At 50.6% G+C, this 22,457-nt stretch overlaps 7 protein-coding genes and 2 non-coding genes across 9 annotated transcripts; 2 read left to right on the top strand and 7 right to left on the bottom strand.

Moving 5' to 3' along the window:
• Positions 1–18: 18 nt before the first annotated feature.
• On the top strand, positions 19–1,520 carry QC763_500250 (uncharacterized protein; the record flags this gene model as incomplete). The annotated part of the gene is made up of 4 exons (XM_062912637.1): positions 19–168; positions 225–1,082; positions 1,143–1,259; positions 1,322–1,520. The coding sequence occupies 4 exons, from the start codon at positions 19–21 to the stop codon at positions 1,379–1,381; spliced, it is 1,185 nt and encodes a 394-aa protein (XP_062764030.1). The 3' UTR covers positions 1,382–1,520.
• Positions 1,521–4,316: 2,796 nt separating this feature from the next.
• Positions 4,317–4,388, bottom strand: QC763_0082040. Its single transcript has one exon. It is a non-coding gene; the product is annotated as a tRNA-Met (tRNA).
• A 252-nt stretch (positions 4,389–4,640) lies between these two features.
• Positions 4,641–4,712, bottom strand: QC763_0082030. The gene has a single exon. It is a non-coding gene; the product is annotated as a tRNA-Gln (tRNA).
• An 845-nt stretch (positions 4,713–5,557) lies between these two features.
• QC763_500390 (uncharacterized protein) lies at positions 5,558–6,508 on the bottom strand (the record flags this gene model as incomplete). The annotated part of the gene is made up of 1 exon (XM_062912642.1): positions 5,558–6,508. The coding sequence occupies one exon, from the start codon at positions 6,506–6,508 to the stop codon at positions 5,558–5,560; it is 951 nt and encodes a 316-aa protein (XP_062764029.1).
• A 424-nt stretch (positions 6,509–6,932) lies between these two features.
• On the bottom strand, positions 6,933–8,578 carry QC763_500400 (uncharacterized protein). The gene is made up of 2 exons (XM_062912643.1): positions 8,437–8,578; positions 6,933–8,382 (listed from the first exon to the last, which is right to left on the bottom strand). Exons 1-2 carry the CDS (start codon positions 8,517–8,519, stop codon positions 7,083–7,085), a joined length of 1,383 nt encoding a protein of 460 aa, XP_062764028.1. The 5' UTR covers positions 8,520–8,578; the 3' UTR covers positions 6,933–7,082.
• Positions 8,579–9,397: 819 nt separating this feature from the next.
• QC763_500404 (uncharacterized protein) lies at positions 9,398–9,907 on the top strand (the record flags this gene model as incomplete). The annotated part of the gene is made up of 2 exons (XM_062912644.1): positions 9,398–9,460; positions 9,554–9,907. 2 exons carry the CDS (start codon positions 9,398–9,400, stop codon positions 9,905–9,907), a joined length of 417 nt encoding a protein of 138 aa, XP_062764027.1.
• Positions 9,908–10,386: 479 nt separating this feature from the next.
• Positions 10,387–11,113, bottom strand: QC763_500408 (uncharacterized protein; the record flags this gene model as incomplete). The annotated part of the gene is made up of 3 exons (XM_062912645.1): positions 10,387–10,394; positions 10,518–10,601; positions 10,654–11,113. 3 exons carry the CDS (start codon positions 11,111–11,113, stop codon positions 10,387–10,389), a joined length of 552 nt encoding a protein of 183 aa, XP_062764026.1.
• Positions 11,114–11,559: 446 nt separating this feature from the next.
• On the bottom strand, positions 11,560–12,855 carry QC763_500410 (uncharacterized protein; the record flags this gene model as incomplete). Its single annotated transcript, XM_062912646.1, has 2 exons — positions 11,560–11,739; positions 11,796–12,855. The coding sequence occupies 2 exons, from the start codon at positions 12,853–12,855 to the stop codon at positions 11,702–11,704; spliced, it is 1,098 nt and encodes a 365-aa protein (XP_062764025.1). The 3' UTR covers positions 11,560–11,701.
• Positions 12,856–18,898: 6,043 nt separating this feature from the next.
• QC763_0081970 (uncharacterized protein) lies at positions 18,899–19,728 on the bottom strand. The gene is made up of 2 exons (XM_062906120.1): positions 19,388–19,728; positions 18,899–19,312 (listed from the first exon to the last, which is right to left on the bottom strand). The coding sequence occupies exons 1-2, from the start codon at positions 19,507–19,509 to the stop codon at positions 18,994–18,996; spliced, it is 441 nt and encodes a 146-aa protein (XP_062764024.1). The 5' UTR covers positions 19,510–19,728; the 3' UTR covers positions 18,899–18,993.
• Positions 19,729–22,457: the final 2,729 nt, after the last annotated feature.

Here is a 22,457-nt window from a genome sequence, read left to right as displayed (position 1 = left end):
CCTCCCAGAATCTTCAAAATGAAAATAGGCCCAACCTTCCCCATCGAAACCACCGCCCTCCTCGTTCCATCCCCCGGTTCACCCTTCACCATATCCCCCGTCCTCATACAAAACCTCCGCCCAAACGAACTTCTAGTTGAGATAAAATACTCCGGCTTATGCCACACCGTAACCCCTCTTCTCCTGTTCCCCCATTGCTCGCAAGCACTAATCAACAACGCCAGGACTTCCTCCTCCGTGACGGCGCCCTCCCAAAAGTAACCTACCCCTCCATCCCAGGCCACGAAGGCACAGGCACCATCCTCGCCATCGGTCCCGCGGTCAAGAACCGTTCCCTTTCTATAGGAGATGACGTCCTCCTCAGCTTCACCTCCTGCAATGAATGCCACCACTGCCTGGAGCAATCCCCCTCGACAAAATGCAAGCTCATGCCACCGCTTAACCTGTCGTGTGTTCGCGACGATGGGACAACGGCATACCAAATGCAAGATGGGACACCGGTATCGGGACATTTCTTTGGACAGTCGTCGTTTGCCAAGATCGCAGTGGTGAGTGAGCTGAGTGTGGTTCCTATCAAGGGGATGTCGGAAGAAGAAATGGGGATTTGGGCGCCAATGGGGTGTGGATATCAGACTGGTGCGGGGACTATACTGGATGTCTTAAAACCTAGAAAGGAGGATGTAGTGGTTATTTTCGGTATGGGAGGGGTAGGGTTTGCTGCTCTCATGGCCGCTGCTTTGATCTTGGAGGTTGAGACAGTTATCGCGGTGGATTTGGTGCAAGAGAAGCTGGATCTGGCGAAGGAAATGGGAGCGAGGTGGGTGATCAACGGAAAAGAAACGCTAGATGTGGTGGGGGAGATGATGAAGATAACTGAGGGAAAGGGGGCGGACTTTGCGGTTGATACCACGGGAGTGGGGAAGGTGGTGCAGGATATGGTTCAGTGTCTTGGGCAAGGCGGCACAGCAGCGAGTGTGGGCGCCCCTGCGCCGGGGGTGAAGATTGAGGTGGACGTGGGGATGTTCTTCGCGTTGAGTAAGAAGTGGATTGGAGTTGTGGAGGGGGAGGTTTGGCCTGTTGAGGTGAGTGAATGAGATGAGGTTGAATCAGAGGAAGAGGCTGACACAGGTCGGGGCTGGCAGTTCATTCCGCGGTTGATACAAGCCTATAAGGAGGGGAAGTTTCCAGTGGACAAGATTAGCAAGGTGTACCCTGTTGAGGATATTGAGAGAGCTATTGCCGATACAGAGAGTGGGAAGGTAAGTGTAGTGATGTTGGGCCAGGTTCTGTGGCGTTGAACAGCAAACTGACATGGTTATAGATTATCAAGGCTGTTCTCAAGTTTCAATGCCAACTCCAGAGTCCACCACATGGTACCTAGTTTCAAATCAACAAGGAAAGCACACCTGAATTCAAGCAATCTGTGTCTATACAAGAGCATCACGTCCGTATATATGGAACAGTCTTCGAAATTATCTGTCAGCACAAATGGCCATCCGCGCAGTCTGGAGAAGGCCCAACAAGCATGATGCAAAGTGTGACAAGGGCTGCAATATCAGGGCTTGGAACTCATGGTTCAATTCAGGCTAATAATCTTCAATGGCCTCGAAGAGCGTGATATTGAAAGATGAAGAAGGAAAATACAGTCTTGGTGATCCTGAACGCGTATTTTATCCTCCCTTGCCTGGCCCGTGCCCTTGCTGGCCTCAGGCCGCTGCCAAGTCCTTCAATATCATACAGGGCCAGTGGGCTTCCTTTGATAACCGCCATGCCTTCTGATTGTCTGCCTCACTTTGACGACTGGTTCACAACGTGCAGTTACCCCTCTTTGCGGTGGTATTAACAGTATTGTTGGTGGTGGTTGTGGGTGGTTGGCTTTTGCCGTGTGACACAAAGTGACTTTCAATAGTCGGACCCAACAGTATCCGCCCGAATCTCTTCAGATCCTTAAAAGTAAAGTCGATGGGCATCCGCCACTCCCACCTCAGGCCTACAAGGATTAAATCGGGAGTATCCGACAACATTTTATTAAAGTAAATGGCAGCCGCCTTCATAGGCACCATGTTTGGCTCACCGTCAGAAGAGCCATCCGGGCCTTCCGCCGCCATGAAAATGTTTCCAACCAACAACGGGAAGTCAGTTTCGTGTACCTTTGCTGCCCCAGACCTTTTGTGGAAGATTTTCACAGGCTGCATTCACCTCCAACAAAAGCGTCCAGCACATCTGCTGGAGAAACAACCAGGGAAAAGCCAACTCGAGTGACTCGGCACGAAGTGTGTATGCCGGCGATTGAATCAGGGCCTCCGGGTTCAATATGCCTCCTTCAGTTGCCCTTTTCCGAAGTTGCTTTCTTGCTGGTCTTGGCTTGTCGAACTCTGGCCCGATCATGGCTCCCATCTCTTCAGCCCGGTCGAGGTCAAACTGGCTCTTAACGATGACCTCGTCAATCTATCTGGGAGTCCAATCGATCCTCCAATTTGTGCCCCCGAGATAGCGCTCAGAAAACATGTCACAGACTGGAGTCCGGGTCTCAATCTTGATGTCACGGCCGCTGAGGCGAGATGACAGAGCATCCCGTCGACGCAGTTCCCTGTCATTCCTGGCGAACGCCGTGATGCTGATGCCCATGTGGAGGCACCAGCGGTTGAAGTATTCTTTTGTGTTGCATGGTGTGTTCTCCACGTGGAAGTTTTTGTCTCCGAGAATCTTGTTGATATAGGCCTACGGCTGGGTATAGGTGTAGGTAATAGGTAAAAGATGGAATTGTTAGATGAAAAAGAAAAGAAATGGAAGGTAAAATATATTATCCACAACGTCTTTTATACTTCTCAAACTCTCCAGACTTCCCCTACCAAACCACAAAATTTCTCATAGAATTATCCGAATGTTTTACGTTATATATAAATTTTATACCTTAACCGTTCTCGTTGTTAAATAGCGCTGACCTAAATTATATTTTATAATTTAATACTTTACTTTCCTTCATGAATTTTTCCGGGCAAATTTCTTGGCAAAGTGGGATATTCGAACTATCTTCCGTTAATTCATCGTTCTTCTTCCGCTTCGAAGGTGTCTAGAAGAAGCCTGGGGAAGTTGGCGCGCCGGGCTTCGTGACCAAGACCAATCTCCAGATATCTCTCTCGTTGAAATCCTGGAGGTGTTACGGCAGGTAGGACCAGTGCACAAAGTCACGTCAGCGGACCTCTCCACATCCATCGGGCGGATCGAGGCGGACCCGTGAGGGACCATGATCAGGACACGGACGAGAAGCAAAGTCTGTATGGTGTCGTGCCCCGGACCCCCGCAGCGACGGTACTGTGGACGAATTGTGATAAGCGAATCAGCGGCAGCCTTGTGAGTGGCCGACAAGTGATCAATGTCGCTAGCATGATGGAGGGAGAGGCGAGGATATTGCTCGAGACGGTCATATGCAGAGAGATTGCCGGGGAGGAGCGAGGCAGGGACGCCTTTAACCCGAGTATCGAACTATCTATATAATCGTGGGAGCTGGAGAGAGAAGGAACATATGGATCCAAGAGCCTATGAGTATCGGAGGAAATTTCTCGATGAAAAGCATCCTGACACGATGGAACTGCGACGCGACGTTCTCAGTGACAAGCATCCTGACACTTTCCAGGCCATGCACGACCTTGCTGTTACCTGGAATAGCCGACAGCGACGTTCTGAAGCGTTAGCTATAATGTAGGACTGTTTCCAGTTGTAGTGCAAGGTGCTGGGGCAAGCTCATCCCTCTACTCAAAGATCTTTACGCACCATAAACTTATGGGGGCCGGACAAGATAAGAAGCTCTCCTGTAAGCTGAATATTTGGGCGTACGTTCCGAATTCGAGCGGGGGTAGGACTTGATGTTTAATAAAACGTGCTCGCTAAATCGCTGGCCGAACAACAGCCTATTCGAAAGCACACCGCGAAGACCCGTGCACCTGTCACGGTCGGTTGGTTCTGACAAAGCTATTGTTTTACTACACTTAGTTATCTGAATCCAAGCTAAAGAGGAGAGGAAGGAAAGTAGTTTTATCTGATCAGGCCTGCAGAGGTTTATAGGTGCTGGGCCGTACATCAGTTAAAAGCAAACATAAGACCAGTACGCCAGTACAGTTTAGTCAGGTAATTTTTGAACCTTATACTATTTGGAATTTCTCTCGGGGTGTTTTTATCTTTTTATTGTGATCATGAATACCTAACCTGTTGGCTTTTGTAAAGCGCTAGCTGCGTTTATGTTGGACGGCAGTAAGGGGAACAAGTGATACTGGAAGGAGAAAAAGACCAAAAAAAATACCTGATGAAATTCTGTTTAGCTGCAACTCGTTTCGATCGAGTGACCTCCGGGTTATGAGCCCGGCGCGCTTCCGCTGCGCCATGCAGCTTGTTTTTTCTCAAGCTTGTGCAAAGGTAAACAGATGTCCTCAATGCAAGTTTATATTGTGCTCGGTGCCATTGTGAGTCACCCGTTTGTGCAACTTTTCTGAATGTGAAACTGGCAGCTGGCAGTCCCATAATAGATCAGAAACAAGGAGTTTAATTGGATCGGAGAACAGCGTTATGGGTTGAGAACAGGCGCCAAAGTAGTTTGGGACAGTGCAAGGAAAAAGGAAAAAGTGAAAAGACAGCAAAAGAAGAGGTCGTACCCGGACTCGAACCGGGGTTGCCGGAATCAGAATCCGGAGTGATAACCGCTACACTATACAACCTTGAAGGGGTTGGCATCCTATTTTCTGGATGGCTGCACTTTCGGAGATAGCATTTATCATTGCCTCGATCGATAATGGCCTTTATCTGCAACAGGTACCACCTCGGAACACCACCGACTTGCTTTCTTTATTTGTAGCGATTGCTGAGTTCAGCGCTGGGGGCTTGGGTGGGCGCGGCCAAGACACAATTGCGGACTTGGCACGATGACACTGTTGACCGGTCCCCCTGAGCCCCTGAACTTTCGGTTACAACATCAGTATGTCAGCAAATATGTCAACATCCATCATACAGACACAGCAACCACGGAATTCATAATTCAAGGAATTATCCCCAATATCGTGTTGTACGTCGTCACACATGTTTGTCATGCACCAGCTCAAGACCATCAACCAGCGTCATCCCGCCCACGGACGTCAGCCCTCCCCTTCAAAACACTCCCAGCTAAACACACCAGTATTCCACTTCCTGTCACGTAACTCCTCTTCACCAGCGCGTCCCTGCAGCAACCCCCCGCCTCGCACCATGCCTCACCACGTTCCCTGCAAAAGTCAAAGTCAAACCTCACCCCGGTTCCACCAAGTCGAGATCAACAAACCAAACTGAACAAAACGAACATCTCATGGTATTGGCTACCAGGATTTACATGGAAGTACAACAGATATCACCCACCTCGATCATGACCACGAGGATGACACCGTATCGCGAGAGAAACGAATTACTGTTCATTAGGAATGCCACAATACAGGTATTACAAAGCCACCACACCTCATGTTCTCCCATTTCCCTGCCTCATCTCGTGATTTTGCGCAATGTTGATACCGGACTCTATCACCCCAGCACCACCTCAGAGAGCAAAGATGAATGCCCCAGCCAACACGCCAGTGAGCAATGCACCCAGCGACACGGCAACCCCCTGAACACCTTCCCCCATCTTATCTATCACCACGGTCTTGTTCTCCTCCACAGTGACAGTAGCCGTGACCGACATCGTCGACGTCTTGGTGATGGTGACGGGATCCGGGCAAGAACTTGGGACAGGAATGTCAAGGGTGAACATGGTCGTGAATGTAGCCTGATCTTCCGCAATGGGGCCAAGGGGAATGACGGGCGCTTGCTGAGCAAGCAAGTCGCGAAGGCACCGGTCCCGATTGATGGTGTCAACCGTCTCTTGTGAGCTGTGGCAGGCGTTCATCAATCTCCTCAGATTGGTGGCGAGGGCATCCGACCAGGCCTCGAAAGCAGGGGTAAAAGCTTGGGGATCAAACGATGAATCAACAGCGTTCTCAAAAGTCGGACCGCAGGCACTGAACCAAACCTTGTGCTTCTTGGCGAGATCTTGCAGCTCGGGTGGGAAGATGGGCTGTTGGGCAGCCAAAACAGTGAGTTCAGAGGTCTGGGATGTGCAGTCGGCGGGCGTTCGTTCGAGAACATGCATGTGACGCCCTACCGAAGTGTAGGGGTACTGTAGTGACTTGAACCTTCCCGTGGGAGCGGCGAAGGGGCGTGTTCGGTGTGTTTTGACAGGTTTGAGTTCGTAGTTGTCATCCTCCTCTGTCTCGGGCTTCTTGGACTTCTTTGGCTCCCCTTCCGGTCGGTTTGGCGGTGGAGTTGGGGTTGCGATATTCGTCATGAATTGGTTTCCACAGACATATTCGGTTGGAACAGTGGTGGGACTGTAGTCGTGATATGGTGGTTGGGGAAATGGAATGGGCAAAATGGGCGATGTTGGAAGCTGAGCACCGACGGTGGCCAGCGTCATGGCACCAGCCAGCAAAGCGAGTGTCTGTGAAGGCATTGTGGGATTGGATAAGTGTACCGTCGGGGGTACCGAAAGTAATAAAGAATGAGAGCCAGTAACAGTGCTATGAAATTGATAGACGATGGCGCGAAAGAGTAGAGATATGAGTGGTGTGGTGGTGAGACGAAAGTTGAGGTTTGGGGAGAGTTTGGGTTGACGAAGTTGAGTCCTTAAAACTCCTCAGAGCGACGGGAAGCTCCTGTGTTGTCGAAACAGATATCTGTTTCGTGCTTGACGTATGGCAAGTGCCAGCAAGACTTACCGGTTGACTGTCCATGATCCACCCGCTCGAAGACTGTGTTGCCCGCTGCCCGTGGTGGCAACGTCGACTCCACAGCGTTGGAATTGGGAGGTCTTAGCACCTGCCTCTGTTGTGCTCCTCTGTGTCAGGAAGCTGGTGACACAGGGTAGGATTGATAACCGCGGGACAATAAGTCGGTTCATGGTAGATCGAGTAATTGATATTGACTAGGCACCCAAGCATAAACTACTGAAAGAGCCAATTCAATCACAAGTAGCCCTACCCAATGTCTCATCTCTCTAGTATCCTGAATTTGCCCCTAGGCACCAATTACACAACCCCATCATTCAGCTCAACAAACATAACACTATCAATCGCAATCGTCCCAGCCCCAAACACCAACGCCTCAATCTTGACACTCACACTTGTCAGCCCAGCCATGTTAGTCCAAATAATATGATTCGGAGAAAACACCGCCGGAGTTCCCTGCGCAGCATCATTGGGGTTCCTCGTGTAAATCGGCGAGTTGTTGATCATAACCCCAACAGACCCAACAGTCCGGTTGCTGAAAAAAGACGTAAAATAAACCAAGTATTTCTTCCCGGGTGTCACTGCCATGCTCCCGCTGATGATCCTCGCACTGACATGCAACTCCTGGTTGGCAGGATTGGGAACACCAGGTGACACCACTCTCCAAGCGTAGTCACCCATGGGAAAGCTGTTGGTGTATAAGCTGTCAGAACCCAAGTTGACCACACCAGCAGTGGCTTGAGGGTCAGGCTTCTGCTGCGTCCAGGCGCCCAACCCGCACTCAAACTCTCCATCCGGAAGCAAGCCGACAGGGGATGTGTTCCCGCAGTAAGCGCTCAGGGGGGCAAAGGTGACGCTGTCAAGTCTAGACTCGACATTGAGCCACTCAAAGAAAACAGAAGCTTCATTCTCTGTTGCGTTGGCTTGGAAAGGAACCTGATGGAATCGCCAATTCGTGACAGGGTAATCAAGAGCGCTGACAGTCCTACCGGCGCGGTCGTTGATCTTTGTGCCCACAAACCCTCTGGATATCCCATCGAACCAGGTGGCAAAGGTGTACTTGTATTTGACCCCCGGAGTGACTGGGAAGACCGGGGATGTGAGACGCAAATATGTACAAGTTGTGGGGCAGTTGGGAATGCCGAGGAATTGGGTCTGGAATGAATTGAATTTGGTGAAGCCGGGTGTGGTGACTGAGTACCCATAGACGCCGGTATATGGGGCGAATACAAGGGGGTTCCAGGGGGTGAAATCGCACTCAAAGTCGCCGTATAGGAGGTTGCCGTTGACGGGGGTTGACTCGCAGGCAGGTGGCGCTGTGGAGGTGGTTGACGTGAAAGTGGTCGATGTGGAAGGCGGCTCACACGCCGGGGCATTTGTGGTGGACGATGAGGAAGTCGCCATGGCAAGGGTTGAGTAGGAGCATGTCGGGCCGCACTGACAGGCCGAGATGTACCGATCAGCCGTCGTCCCGCAGGCGTTGGTGGCCCGAGTAGGATAGTTGGTGGCAGTTGTGCCCGAGGCTGTGATGGTTGCGCAGAAGGCGGAAGCGACAGACACGGCCGAGGGAGACGGGCAAGGAAAGAGAGCCCGGTAGCAACTGTTTTCAGTGTCAGCCTGGGTAGCTACCAAGCGGGTCATGCTTTGAACTTACTTGTCAGCAGCACATCCGGCAGCTGCGCTGATGCCAGCAAGTGACACGACGGCAAGAGCCACAATTGTCTTTAAGTTTGCCATGCTGGTCACCACTGAAAGTACTCTTATGCACTGGAAATCTTGTGAGATGTTAGAATATTGGTAGCTGTTTCAGACTCATGGCGAGGATCTCTACGTTACTTATATCTCAATTCTTCAAGGCTCTACCACCAGAACACCTCTGTCAATGGTTTGCTTGACAAGCGAGGGCTTGCATTCACATAATTGTCGACTGCATGTTCGCTGCAATATTCGCGGCAGACACCAGCGTGGCATTGCCAAACCGTGAGCACTGCTTGCCCAAATAAGCTGTCGACACCAAGAGTGAGCTGAGCTGAACCTCAGCCCTACCTGCCTTCGGTGCCTGTCACACGCATCCCGCCGAAAGATTCGCCGACCAACCAACGTCACACTTTCTTTGACAAGGGAATACGATGTTTTTGAAGCCATTGCAACCACCGCCTGGTTCAATGCTTCCCAAACGACACGAAGGGCCAAGGCATTTTGTCCGCGGAATGAGAGCCTTTATTGATTCGTGACAGTCTAGCATTCAGCCACTCTGTAGAGATCAGGCGATGCCATCACAGCAAGGGTACTTGGCGAAAACATCAATGCTCAGCTTGCTGAGGGGGCACCACGTTAAACTGTGGGACGAGGGAGGTCAAGACTTGAAGTCATACAGAGAAGAGAACAATGATTATGGTTTGAGTAAGCCGGAGCAACACTTTTTATCCGAACACGGTACAAAGGTCGTAAGCCGGCAGTTGAGATTAGGGTAGGTAAGGTAGCACAAGTCTGGGGCAGGATGAATAAGTGGGGGGCTCTCGGTGGATGCCGTCATGGATAGGCATTCCATACGCTCCCTGTATTTGACCATTCACAAAGGAAAGCATAACTTGTGCTGTTTTGGAGAGTAAGCAATGGCCACGATAACCGACACGATAACAGGAGCACAGAAACCCGACAGGTTGCATTTCGTCATTGTAAGGCTTCAAGCCCCATCATTCAGCACCTGACCAGAGGCACATTGCTAACGCAGCAACAGGTTGGCGGATCTCTAGGCGGCCTGGCGACAGGCATTGCTCTCGAGGTCCTGGGCCACAAGCTCTACAATTCCCAAACACCACCCCACTCCCCTCCTCCATGACCAAAGAGCCGGTATCGTCGCTGGCGGTCACGCCCTTGAGTTTTTCAACAGGTACAACCGCTGTCAGCGCAAAGGCACCTCCGTCCCCTCCACCTGCCGCCAATACCTCGACCGCGATGGCTACATCATCCACACCGTTACGGCTAGCCACGACATGAGCTCCTGGGACCTAAATTACTTCCTCATGCGCACCAACTACGATGGAATCTCCTCGCCCTCCGCGGCACGGTCCCCGAACAAGACGTCACACCCTCGACCCTGGCGACCTGTGCAGAAAGGTTAACATTTTTCCACGCGGATGGGATTCAAATATTGGCGTATCTCATCCCCGGCAAGAACGGGACGGTGAAACCAGGGGAACGTCCCTGAGGGCTCGGCGGAGCTGGATGGGATGATGACGGATTCCAATGGTCGACGGCAGAGAATAACCAACGGTCTAATATATACTTGCCGGGAGAGAAATTTATTAAACGTTTAGATACCTATAACGATATACCTTGCAGAAGGTTAATCAACTCTCATCTTCCCAAACCCAATCAAATCATCTAGCTCCTAGAGCTATCCCGCTCAACTTTCGCTTTATATTGTAATATCACGAAATAACCCCATTTGAATTCCGATCGTTACCCTTTTTAAAAAAATCTTTATTTGTACTCAATATAGCAAAATAATTCAATACCTATACTTATAATTAATATTCTTTAGTTATCACTATTAATATCCGTAAGCTTAACACTCCACTTTGCAATCGTTAAACTATAACTACGTCCGTAATAGGCTAGCTGAACCATCATACGCTTTGTATTGAAAAAGCTGTCGAAGTATTTGTACTAGACTATTAGATCTTGTTTTGTTTTAGGGTGTAGAGGTACAAGTGAGTTCCGCTTACCTACCTCGATAGCGGCATCCTCGAACGCCTTGGAGCGCTTTTGGTTTAAGGCCCTTAAAGTTATGGTCCGGTAACTCCGGGTACGGGCCTATTCCACTTCAATTAGAACAGCGAAATCTTGATCCCTACGAGGAGCATACCTACCCGTTTCATTCTGATACTTCCAACTCTGGAGGAGCCAGGCTGCAGTCTCCAAATCCCCAAGCCAACTACCACGGGTGTCCCCGCTGGCGGCGGTGTCCAACCGTTGTCAACGAATTTGATTGCTTCGGGTTTGGAGGATTCATCAGGGTCGTGGGCATCGACAGCAACGAGAGCGATGAACTCGGGGTTTTTGATGAACTCGGCGACTTCATGTCTGAAAAAGGTGACTGTGCTTCTGGGATGCCGGTCGTGGGCTGTGCGTTCCCAAATGAAGTGCTCCGAGTAGCGGAAGCCGGAGGTGCAGACAACTCCTAGGCGGAGGATGTTCTCTGGGGAGGCGAGACGGAGGCGTCCGGGGGGTGGTGGGAGGGTCATTTTGGGTCTAGGGAGTTGTTGATGCTGAATGGGAAAAGTCAAGTACTGGTCTGGGGTGTGGGCAATGGCCAGTGGGTCCATGGGTGGCAGTGTGGTTCAGGAGGGACTCTCAGGGGGTTTAGGGGTCATGTATAAAAGTAGCCATTTGCTCGCATTTTACCTTAGACAGGTCATCGACTCTTTATTCTTTTACTTTTGGTGTCCTGCACGCGTGCAAGCCTATTTTGGCCCTCTGGTCAGGGTGATACGGTGTGTATTATGTGGTTTGCGAGCCCATAGTATCTATTTTCTGTCTTTCGTGAAGTGCGGCCTATGAGCGAGCCACTATCACGAAAGGCGTGTATTTTCAGCCTTTGCGAGGGCTTGTTGTGATGTTGTGGTTGTTTGTGTGTTTTCTCACGATTTCAGAACCCGCAGTGGGAATTCTCCAATTCCAGCCAGTTATATGGCTGCCTTGCGGGGCTCTAACCGGCGATTGCAAGCCGGTCGCCTGCTGAACCTTTGTCTCGAAAAACCGGTTAAAACATGCCGGTCTACGCACGTGTTCTACCACAGACACCACGAATCACAGACACAGATAGGTAAGTTATCCCAATCTGAATACATTCTTCTCTGAACAATCCAGCAAGTCCATACATTAGCCATGACAAGTTTCGAAGCACTCCGTTCTTAATACACCTGAACACCACCGGGAAGTTCCTTCAGCCCTACACACGATCACGTTAGCATCAATTCCACCAATGGAAAGACTCAACAAACTCACAAGTACTAGTCCCAACATCCTCCCGGCTCTGCTGTTGCTTGGTACACTCATTTGCCGCCTGTGGAGTTTGCAACTTCAGCGCAGGACACTGCTCGCTAAAGCAGTTCGTCCCCAACCCGTCCATCGCCCTCTGCAATGCACCATCCTCCCAACCAAACAAGTAATCCCCATGAGCTCCATACCCAGTCTTGTCACCAAAGCTGTACACCAACGGCTGCTTCCCGTTCTTGTAGTAGTCTGGGTCGGCGAACGGGCCAGAAGTGTCATACATGACTTCGTACATGACCTGCGGAATCCTCACCGGGTGCGAGGCAGGGCAGCGGTCACCGGCAAGGGCTTGGTTTCCTGGGGCGTAAGCGACGTGGCTTTGATGGTCGGGGCTGTCGACGTTTTTGCCGTCCCAGCAGGAGGGGAAGATGGTTGTTACTCGGATGCCACCGGGGCAGGGCTTGTTTGGGAACTCGGCGGTGTCAGACCTATCGCAGGGCGCTCCGTTGCCGCCACTTATCCGGTCGTTTTTGGCGAGACAGCGATGGCAGTTGACTAGGGGACCAGTGCCCTTGTTTCTGTTGACCGGGTTGCCGGCGATCATCCTGAACCCGGGGGAGAAGACAGTCGTCTTCTTATTGGACCCGCTGAAGGGGCGCATGTAGTAGACGGTGATGCCGCCTGTCTGGTCCATGATGGTACCATTGAGCTGACCGTTGGCCATCTGTGGGATACGCTTGAAGGTTCCGTTTTCAGGGGACTGGAAGTAAATGGAGGCGGTCCAGTAATTGCTGAAGTCTTCGACCATGCGGCAGGAGGTGCACTTGGACTGCTTGGGAGGGTCGATGGTAGCTGGATCCATGGTCACGTTGAAGGAATTACCACCGACGATCTGGTGCATATGAGGAGAGAAGAGCTGGCCAGGGTTGACGATGGGGTCGGCGCGCTCGACGACGAGCTGGGAGCAGCTGAAGCGGAGAAAATCGGAACCGCGGGCGCTTTGGCGAAGGTCGAGGGTGGCTGCTTCCGCGCCTACAAAGAGCGCGGCGAGCGCTAGGATGGACCAAGCCATGACGGTCTGGTGACGAGTAGCTAGAAACCTCTCTGAATGATGGATTATTATTTTGGCTGATGGAGGGAACAGACTCGGATCTCTTACCGACAGGCAACAGTGGGTTTATACCCAGTTCTGAACTCAACTGGAGAGCTGGGGTGTCAATCATTATCTTGGTGATACATCCTGGTTAATCTAATCACAATATCCAATGCTTGTCCGTAGGGGCTTTGATATCTCGGCACTTGCACAGAGTGCTGGTCTTTACCCTGTCGTCCAATCGGTTGATTTCCAGGCGAGACGATCCAGGCGGTCCAGATCATATTCGCACCACTAAGAGGTGCCTAGGTGGTGGAGGCTCGACAGTATTAATAAATAAAAGATTGTGGTTCAAGTATAGATACTCGGCACACATTCAACTTAGTGGATATGAGTCGAAAGCTTTCAACGGTCGGGGGAAAAGTCACAACTCTGCCCACCGTAGGTGTGGTGCTGCCGTGGAAGCTTTCACTTTCTGCCCACTCGGACACACACTCCCATCGTGACAAAGGTGCTGGCTCCTTGCTATTCTGTGCACTAAAATACCGTTTCATAACAGTTGTAATTGTGTCTCCATGGTAGTGTTCGACGCTTTGCAAGGGGAGCTGGGTAGAGTGCAGTTGCCCGAGCCTTGCCGTGTCACGCCGAGGAGTGGGGCTGGCCCCGGACAGGAACATACCGAGACGCTGTTCATAACTGCCAAGGCCTTCCTCTTAAAAACCACATCATCCATACGACAACCTCCTGTCACATAGTTTTTGTCAGATTCTAGGCACAGTCAGACAGCATCAGAGTAATTGTTGCCGCACCGGGTGTTGAACGTATCCAGCAATAGCACCTCTTGGCTTCGCGTGACTTCTTTGATGGTTTCGTTCAACATAAGCTCCATCATGAGAACCCCCAAGGCGAAGAGTATGGGATTTTCAGTGGAGGGCGTGGGTATTATATTTGTGGTGCTTGTTGTGGCCGGGAGCTTTGTTAGTACGAAGGCCTGCTGGAATGAGTACACGCCTTGGTGCTGGGCTACAAATATACCATCATGTGTTGGTGGGTGAGAAAGCCAGAGTGTACCGTATAGTTGGAGGATGTTGGAGACGAGAGCCGTTGCCAGTTCGAGTTTTGCCCTGTATGAGAGGTTGTTGATAGCAAGCTGTCGTCGCTGAGTATCAGACAAAACTGTCTTCAAGGAGACCAAAGACCAGCTCCCTTTTCCCCCAAGGCTACTGTGGGGGCGGATGTTGTATCTGTTTCCTCTCGGAGTAAGACAGTCAAATATACAGCCACAGCATTCCCCGACCAGTGGGTTCCCAATTTTACGCATCATTCCGCACATTTCTTGTATCGTGGGGGTTGCTGTAGATGTTGTCGCAAAACCGGGCAGACAGTCGACTCTGGAATTTGAGGATGGGGTTGCTCTCCTCAACGTCATGGACGGAGAATTGCGAGTGCGAGAAGCAAACCGGACGCTTGAGCGAAATGATGCATGGGGAAATGTCTGACCAGTTGAATGGCTCTTGGGTTCCAAGCCCGTCTCCGTCATAAATCTGACACTTCTGCCTCTAGCGGACTGGAGGGGAAGGATGTTTGGAGAGGGTGCTGTTGCCAGCCTGGGGAGGCGAGCTTCCTGTTGAACGAGAAGCTCACGCCATTTCTTGTTGCATATTATCCCGGATGGGTTGTCTGGTTGATGTGAATCTTGATTCGGCGCTGCGTATGATAGGACCACGTGGGATTCAAGACTGGTAAGAATCATGTCATCGTCGTCTCCGGGCACGGTGATTGGGGTGCACGACAACTGCACATCCACGTCGTGCGGTATCTGGCAGTCACAAGAAATCGCTAAGCGAAAAGCATCGAGCAGACTGTTCGCTATGCGGCGGCCAAGTTTGAGAATTTTGCGCTGCGATCGTTGCTGGCGTTCTGGCCCCAACTTCGCATTGGAGGACATGACACTTTCAAGACTCGAAACGGCGTGTCTCATTCGGTCAATAAGATCTTGGTAGCTTGGTAGGTTGACTGGTAGAGCAGAAACGTCACACGGTTGAAGTGCAGCTTGATGTTCATGGTGTCTTTCCAATCTCCCTGGAAGTTAGCACTTAATTAAATAGATTCGATTAGATACCTTACTTTATCGTCTCTCTCAATCTTTAGCTTTTCTTGGATCTCCTCCACAGCTTCCTTCAGGTCTTCAATGTTTTGTTTGAACACACCATGTGATTTCTACAGCCGACCCCTGACCTTGCTGTGAATGATCGGACCTTTCCACAACGGCCCAAATGGATCCTTGCAGTGCGTTAGCTCGCCAAGGTTCGACAAAGGCGACAACCCCCAACGGCCACGATTCCACGGTTATCACAAATGGGAGCTTACAACAGCGAGGTTTTGGGGTGCTTGTGAGCAGCTCAGAGGTTTCAACTGAAGGTAGTCATGATCGAGATGGTGCCAGAGAACTGTGTTTCGATCAAACTGCGTGGGATGCTCCCAGACCCTGCAAAATAGCTACGTGCCGCGAACCCCCGAGTGCCCAGCCACCAGGTTCCACCCAGATCCAACTGTTCCGAGCTGCCGAGGTATCCACAACATCCAACAAGATGTAGTCCCGTAGAGCCGGTCGGCAGCTGCAAGGCTGAAGTCATCAGCCGGCCAATGCCGACGTTGGAACAAAACACGTCCATAACAAGTCCTGAGCCTTCTTCAGTAACAGTTAACTAGCCGCTTTAAAAACATTCCATCCCTGACGACGTTTAGTGTTAGACGAGTTCGTTCTAAAAGCTTTGACTGTGGGTACGTACTAAACCAACTGGTTGGCAATAGCAACAATGAGACCATCGAAACGCTCGTTCAGATCCTCCTGGAGAACCTTCATGTACTCCTCAGGCAGAGAACCACCCTCAGCGATCCAACGGAAGCGCGTTTTCGTAGGTCCGAGAGAGTCCAGAACAGTTGTTCCGTACGCAATCATGTCCGGGTAATCGGGCCTCCTGACTCTAAAGGTCATAGAGTGCTTGTCGGCATCGTATGCAGTTAACTCCTCGGTGAAAACATATCCTTCTCCTTTGTTCTTGCCGGCAGGATACTCGTAGGTAAAGGTGCGGACACTTCCAATCCCGAAACCTTTTAGGCTGACTTTCTTAGCACCTGGATACCAAGGGCGTTCAGCCCCAAATCCAGCCACAATACCCCATACCTCACCGATTGGTGCATCTATATCGCGCGTGACGGTGACGTAGTGAACCAAGTTTTGGTCGGACATGGTAGAGGTTTTGGAAATGAGAATGATGCTGTGGTATAAAAACTAGAGTTATAACGAGAACATACGAATGGAAGATGTACTGTAATGTCGAGAGCCTTAAGCCACATGAATCAAGATAGTTAGACAGCGAGGGCCAAATAGCTTTAAGTAGGTAATAGGTCCTAGGCCGTCGCCGCTACTATTAGCGCATACGGAACGAATAGTTACGCCGACATGACTCAAGCGCGAAGCTTACGGCAAAACTTAAGTTCCTAGCTTCGGGCGCCTGCCCGCCCTATTTCTCATTATATCAGCCGTCTTCGATTCTGATTTGTCATCTCTTCCTGATTTGTTAGGATGGAGCCTAAACGTAACTAGCCCCTTTGTTCTTAGTCAGAGACTGCTTCAGTTTTCCCTGAATAGCAATGGACTGTGCAGATTTAAACAAATGCATTGTAAAGTGGGTCATCAGCGATTTGGTTACTGTACCTGTACTATCATGGTAGGAAGATCGTTCGGCCCTTTCCGCCTATGCTTAGCAATCTCTCCGAGTCTCGACCTTGGACATTCTTCGTTAACTCCAGGGTTAGCTTTGCTCCAGGACCATACGTTCCACAGCAACGAAGCAACATTTATTTATAAAGAATGCTACATATTAGGACATCAGATCTATTCTCTATTCGCAATCATAATTCAAGTCTACAACATTCACACCTACACTCTCCATGCTTGTTCTCGTTGCTGGCGTCACGGGCAATCTCGGCCTCAACCTCATCGACGCCTTGTTCGCTCACGGTCACCAAATTCGTGGTCTTGCACGCAATCCATCCAAGCTAGATGCTGCCCGCAAGGAAAAGCTCCATAGCTTTATGGAGCTCAAGACCTACTACGACATCGAAGCCATCGAACGCGCTTGTGATGGAGTCGACGCAGTCATTTGCGCGTACCAGGGAATGCCCGAATTGCACCTGGATGGCCAGTTGATCCTCCTACGTGCCGCGGAACGTGCTGGCATACAGCGTTTTGTGGCCGCCACCTGGAACTGCGACTGGAGACAAATCAAGTTGGGCATGCACCAAAGTTATGACCCCTGCCTCTGCTTCCACCAGCAGGTCCAGTTGAGCTCCATGATTAAACCGATCTACATCCTGACGGGCGCACTTACTGAGGTGTTCTTTTCCGTTCCTGGCCATGGCACCTTCTCCCCGGCCCACAACGGCGTCTGGGACCCTGAGCGCAAGGCTATGGATGTCTGGGGCACAGGAAACGAGAAATGGAACCTCACAACCGAGCGTGACGCCGCGGAGTTCACGACTGTGATTCTTGAGCAGGAAAATGCTTCTCAAGGAGGATTCTGGAGTGTGTGCTCGGGTGAGTACTCAGCGAACGACGTTGCGATCATCTACAAGGAGGTCCGGGGAACAGAAGTTCATATGAACATGAAGGGAAGTTTGGATGAGTTGAGGGAGACAGCTCTTGCGGCGAGGAGCCAAGGCGCTTACAGCGACTACGGGAGCTACATTGGGTTGTTCTATCAGCTGTATCAGCTTGATGGGACCTTTGCGCTCCGTGACCTCTACAACGACCGCCTGGGTGTCAAAGTCACGAGTTTGATAGAGTTTTTGGAGGCCAACCCTGATGTGTAGGTGGAAACTGGGTTCTTGCGATTGTAGCGCAGGGGATAGATTTAAAATACATCAATCAGGCGTTGCTCCTGACACCGACATCTCGGCCGAGCTCCATGACCCAACTCCAGGCCACTTCCTCTGGAGGCTACAAGAAGGTCGCCCAGATGCCGGTGGAGAAGGGCGCAGATATCAATGCGCAGGATGGCCACTCTCCTCTGGCCGAATTCTTCCAAGGGCCCCTCAAACTGAGAGCAAGCGTCGAGTAAAGAGCGCACCACGCTCTCCGTGCTAGACACCGCAGGTTGCGACTTGCGACCGTCCTATCGTTCGTCGTGTTGTGTGGAGACGCCGTGGACCATCTTGGTGAGTCTGCAAGGTGTTGACCCAAGACAAGGTAATGTTTAGAACAAGGTGACATCGGTCTCCCGTTTGCTGGCTGTTCTTAGTTTTTTATAGAGTAATTAATGCCTTGGGGTACTAAGTTGATGTTAATCCTTACGTACATTCTTAAGTTCTAGGACAAATAGCAACACTCGCATATCCATACTATGTTAGCCTAACATGTTGGAGATGCGCCCGTACAAACGCATCTCAACATACTACTTATGGAGATTAGAGCCCAGGCAGTTATCTTAAAGCATATATTGAACTGATAATATTAACAAAACAAAAGGAAAAGTTCAAAAGGAGCGTACAGGACCGTATTTATATCCCACCATAGCATTCCATCCGCATGTCAAACCCACTTACTAAGCTCTCAAGCATCCACCTTAACTACCACCCCAGTACACAGCTCTCCCATCAACTCCATACTGCTTACACGAGCCTTGCCGTGATATCTGAGATGCCATTCTGCTCCACACTACTCAGACTTATCGCCGAAAACCACGATTCGCTATCTATTAGGTCCAGCCAAAAGGAAAATCCGACTTTCGCGAGATTCTACGGTAGTACAAACCTTTACTTTCTTTATTTTAGGCCAAGCATTTGACTACCAGCGGTGGAACACTCACTATTGTTGCGTTTGGTAACTGTTAGATTCCAGTTAACCTTACCATGGGAGCTCCAAGTGATCTCCTTCGAGCAACCAGGCAGTGTATTCTGTTTCCCTTTTTTGTTCTTTCGATTTTCATTTTCAATTTTTTTCATTTTATCATAACGTCTGCACGCAGCTGAAATCCACAGGTGACAATGTGCTGCATGATCACGAACATCTTGCATATCTATGCCCCGCATTCAACGTCCATCATCCCTGCACTACCATATCCGCTCCAGCGGAAAGTCCTTGGGTCCAACATAGGCCGTGTAATCCCCAGTCGGAGTAACGCCCTTGATGATCTGGATCTGCTCACTTGGGATGAAATGCGCGCCCCTGGTGTAGCTAAGACGAGAGACTTGAACACTGACGATGACGGTCATACCGGTCTCGTTTCGGAGGACGTCGAAAGTACGCGATGACGGAGGGCAGGTGCCACCTGTGATCTCGGGGAGGATTCCCACGCCACCCACACCGGAGGCGGTGCAGTTGTAGCCTAGGGTGTCCATGGTTCCGGGCATGAAGGCATTTAGGGAGTAGCTGTCTCGTGTTAATATTAACGTGTTGGATAGGAAGGAATTGTGGTGAGAGTTCAAGGGGGGGGGGATTGCTTACAAGCACATGGCGCTGTGAGGGACGCAGCTGGCGGTGAAGTTGCGGGCTTCGAAAACAACATCGCGCGTGGTGATGACGGCCGCGGAGGCAGCACTGGCCAGTGCAAGAAGTGAGAGCTTCATTTTGGCAATTGGCGGGTTGGAGTGCCGTGAATTGAATATGTGGTTTGAAAGTTGTTCAGTCTAGTGAGTGTGAGCCAGTTATCTTGTGCTTGAGCCGATTGCGAAGGACTAGTGCTTAAAAGTGAAGGTACTAGAGAAACAAAGCAGGACCGCAGCATTTAACTACCAGTGCAAATACCTAGGTGCAAAGCGATAACGATGATGATTGGTGGACTCAGCCCTCGTATTCACCTCTAGAGTGGACCAAGTCGACAATCTGTCCCCAGTCAGTTGCCCGATTTGTGTTTAACCGACGTTCCATTGACCCTACCAAGCTTCGGGGCGTTGTAGCCACACGTCATCTCTAGCGAGAGCTTGAGGGCTAGCTAAGCCATGAACTCCGCTGATGGTCGTAATATGTCGTATCGACACATTGGCACAGATCCTGGTAGGTTCCATATTGCTGCGTCATATGACCATCCAGAGACCTGGTCCAGCATCAGGTCTCGATCGCGACCCAATTACCCCCATCACCGGCCGCTCACCAAATATCGGGCCGGGCTTCATTTGCGCACTAGTCGCAATGCTTGATAGGTGTCTTGATAGAGTTGGCTTCTGGATGCTGCTAGATGCGTTTGGGTTTGAAGCGCTGTGAGGGTTAGGGTTCACTGTGAGCGGCGCTAAAAGGGGCCAAAGGCCCTTGTGTTATGGATGGTTCAATGGAAAACCTGCCTGGGCTTACGGCGAAGAATCGATTTCAGGGCGCGAATGCGCTTGATACTAGGAAGCCTAGATTAGCCGAGAAAAAGTCGTAAAGTAACCTGCGGGTTATCGGGAGATTCACCTAGTTCGCTAAGGAGCTCGAGGCACGCACGCGCTACCCGCGAAGTGGGAATAGCTTCATCAGGGGTTGTCGGTGGGACCACGCCCTACCCGGCAGTTCCACCACAGCCGCGGGTTGCCGAAGCCACCACAGGGCTCAGCCCGTTACGCTGTTTGTATTGACCTGAAGCCCTAAGTATCTTTTGGCCGCAGATTTTATTTCTGATTTCCATTTTCGACCAGCGTGTAATTGAAAATAACATAAACAGCAAAGTGGGTGGGGTGCCTCTTGCTATTGCGACAACCCCGGAGAGAGTCCGAAATAGCAAAAGATTTCCCTCGACACAACATTACAGAAGACATGTGTTTGGCGACCTCAAGCCTTATGTATGCATAGAGCCGGATTGCGAAACTGCAAAAACACACTATACCACACGTCAAGAATGGGTAAATCATGTCGAAAGTCAGCACTGGCGCTCTTGTTCTGCCCATTCGAATGCAACGAGACGCTTTTATCAGCGAGGATGCTCAAGGAACATATAGACAATGCCCATGACACCTTGCGCTCAGAAAGTTATGAGGTCGAGAAGGCTCTGAGAGGAATCCCGCATGCTTCTGAGACAGTTTCCATTTGCCTCCTGTGTCAAGAACAACTATCTGGCCTGAGGGACTATACACGGCATATCGGACGCCATCATGTAGAAGTTGCCTTGCTTGCACTTCGCCACCATAAAGACAACTACGGAGTGGAGAATTCTGATAAGGAAGTCTCATCATCATCAAAGAGATCCCAACAGGACGAGGATTCGGGTTGGGATCAGAATGTATCTATGGATATCGAATGGTGCTTATGAATCGTCCCGACTAATCGGCGTCTGGTGCAGGCAAATACTGGTTGTGGACAGTCCATGTCATATATGGTTGGAATGGAGAATGACGGGTACGTCGCCATGGGATCAGGGGCACAGCATTTGTATATTACGTATTGACAACCTGCTTACCCAGCTTAGGAACCAATGTACCCGATGACCAGGAAGGTGATCTGATCTGGGACAAGAAATACCCGACGGATGTCAGCGGGCTGACAAGCTGCGATCCCTACAAGCGTCTCTCTTCGATTACTTCTTACATTCCTGTTGATTGGCTGGCAGAATACCGGCAGGCTGGGCTGTATACTGCACCTGGAAGTTACAGCCCTTCGAACGTCTTGCCGCTCACGGGGGTTAGTTCTACACAAGATAGAGCATACCACGAACACCATTTTCATGCTTGCGGTCGACCAAAGAGGGGCCGAGGCGAGAAGCCATCTCCTGAAATCGGGATACCAAAGCAAGCCAAGGTGGTTGAATCCCACGCAGGGCAATTTCAACAGTTATCTATTATCGCGGGTATGCCGACGCAGGAAGAGAATCAGCTTTCTTCTGCCATTCCTGAGGTTTCCTTCTCCAATCAAGAAGTGTCGAACCGACCCCTCCCCTCAACCACCAGCGATACCCACGAGTTCGATATGACAACATCTCGAAATGTAAATGTGCTGGGTGGTTAGAGAAAGCCTCGCAAGGATCTATACTGGCGTCATTTGAAGATTGTGCATTGAGAATCGAGTTCGCGTACGTCTGCAATTGTGACGATTGGACTCAGGATAAGGAATATCACAAACTGCACCTTGATCAATGGGGGCGTAGGAGGCGTTCCGAAGAAATCAGTGAGATAAGATGGAGATATTGATCAGACTAGAGGACTCAAATACAAACATGTGTTCCCAGCCCCTAGGTTGCAACCACTGGGTATTTCTGATTGACCTTACGGCGTAAGCGCTTTTCATGTGCTACTCTTTCTTACATACCTATCTACGGATGGGTACACTAACATTGACCTGAACAGGGCCGACAAGATCTGTCTAAATTTTGTTGGCAAACATCCACCGGTATTTGGTAGCAAACAAAGGCACGTCTCCGACTCGAGTGAAAGATGGTTTGATCCCTTCTGCCAACATAAAAGACTTCTGGCCTGCCGATGGGCTGAACACCATCTTGCTCCTCCCTGCTACATAGCCGATACTGAAATATCAAGAACGGGCCACAAATACTTCTTTCTTCAGCATCCCGACTCCTCTCGTGTCCTCCCCAGGTTCTCAAGATCACTAT

Source organism: Podospora pseudopauciseta (genome assembly GCF_035222475.1).
Source record: "Podospora pseudopauciseta strain CBS 411.78 chromosome 5 map unlocalized CBS411.78m_5.2, whole genome shotgun sequence".
NCBI lineage: Eukaryota > Fungi > Ascomycota > Sordariomycetes > Sordariales > Podosporaceae > Podospora > Podospora pseudopauciseta.
The sequence above is the reverse complement of the archived record's forward strand: the minus strand, read 5'-3'. Positions and strand labels throughout refer to the sequence as shown.

Bases quoted from the DNA above. Each gene is read 5' to 3' on its own strand.
- QC763_500400 (XM_062912643.1), bottom strand. From the start codon at position 8,519: ATGGCAAACTTAAAGACAATTGTGGCTCTTGCCGTCGTGTCACTTGCT. The intron at 8,383-8,436 runs GTAAGTTCAAAG...CACTGAAAACAG, and splicing joins GCCGGATGTGCTGCTGACAA to TTGCTACCGGGCTCTCTTTC.
- QC763_0081970 (XM_062906120.1), bottom strand. From the start codon at position 19,509: ATGAAGCTCTCACTTCTTGCACTGGCCAGTGCTGCCTCCGCGGCCGTC. The intron at 19,313-19,387 runs GTAAGCAATCCC...AACACGAGACAG, and splicing joins CCTCACAGCGCCATGTGCTT to CTACTCCCTAAATGCCTTCA.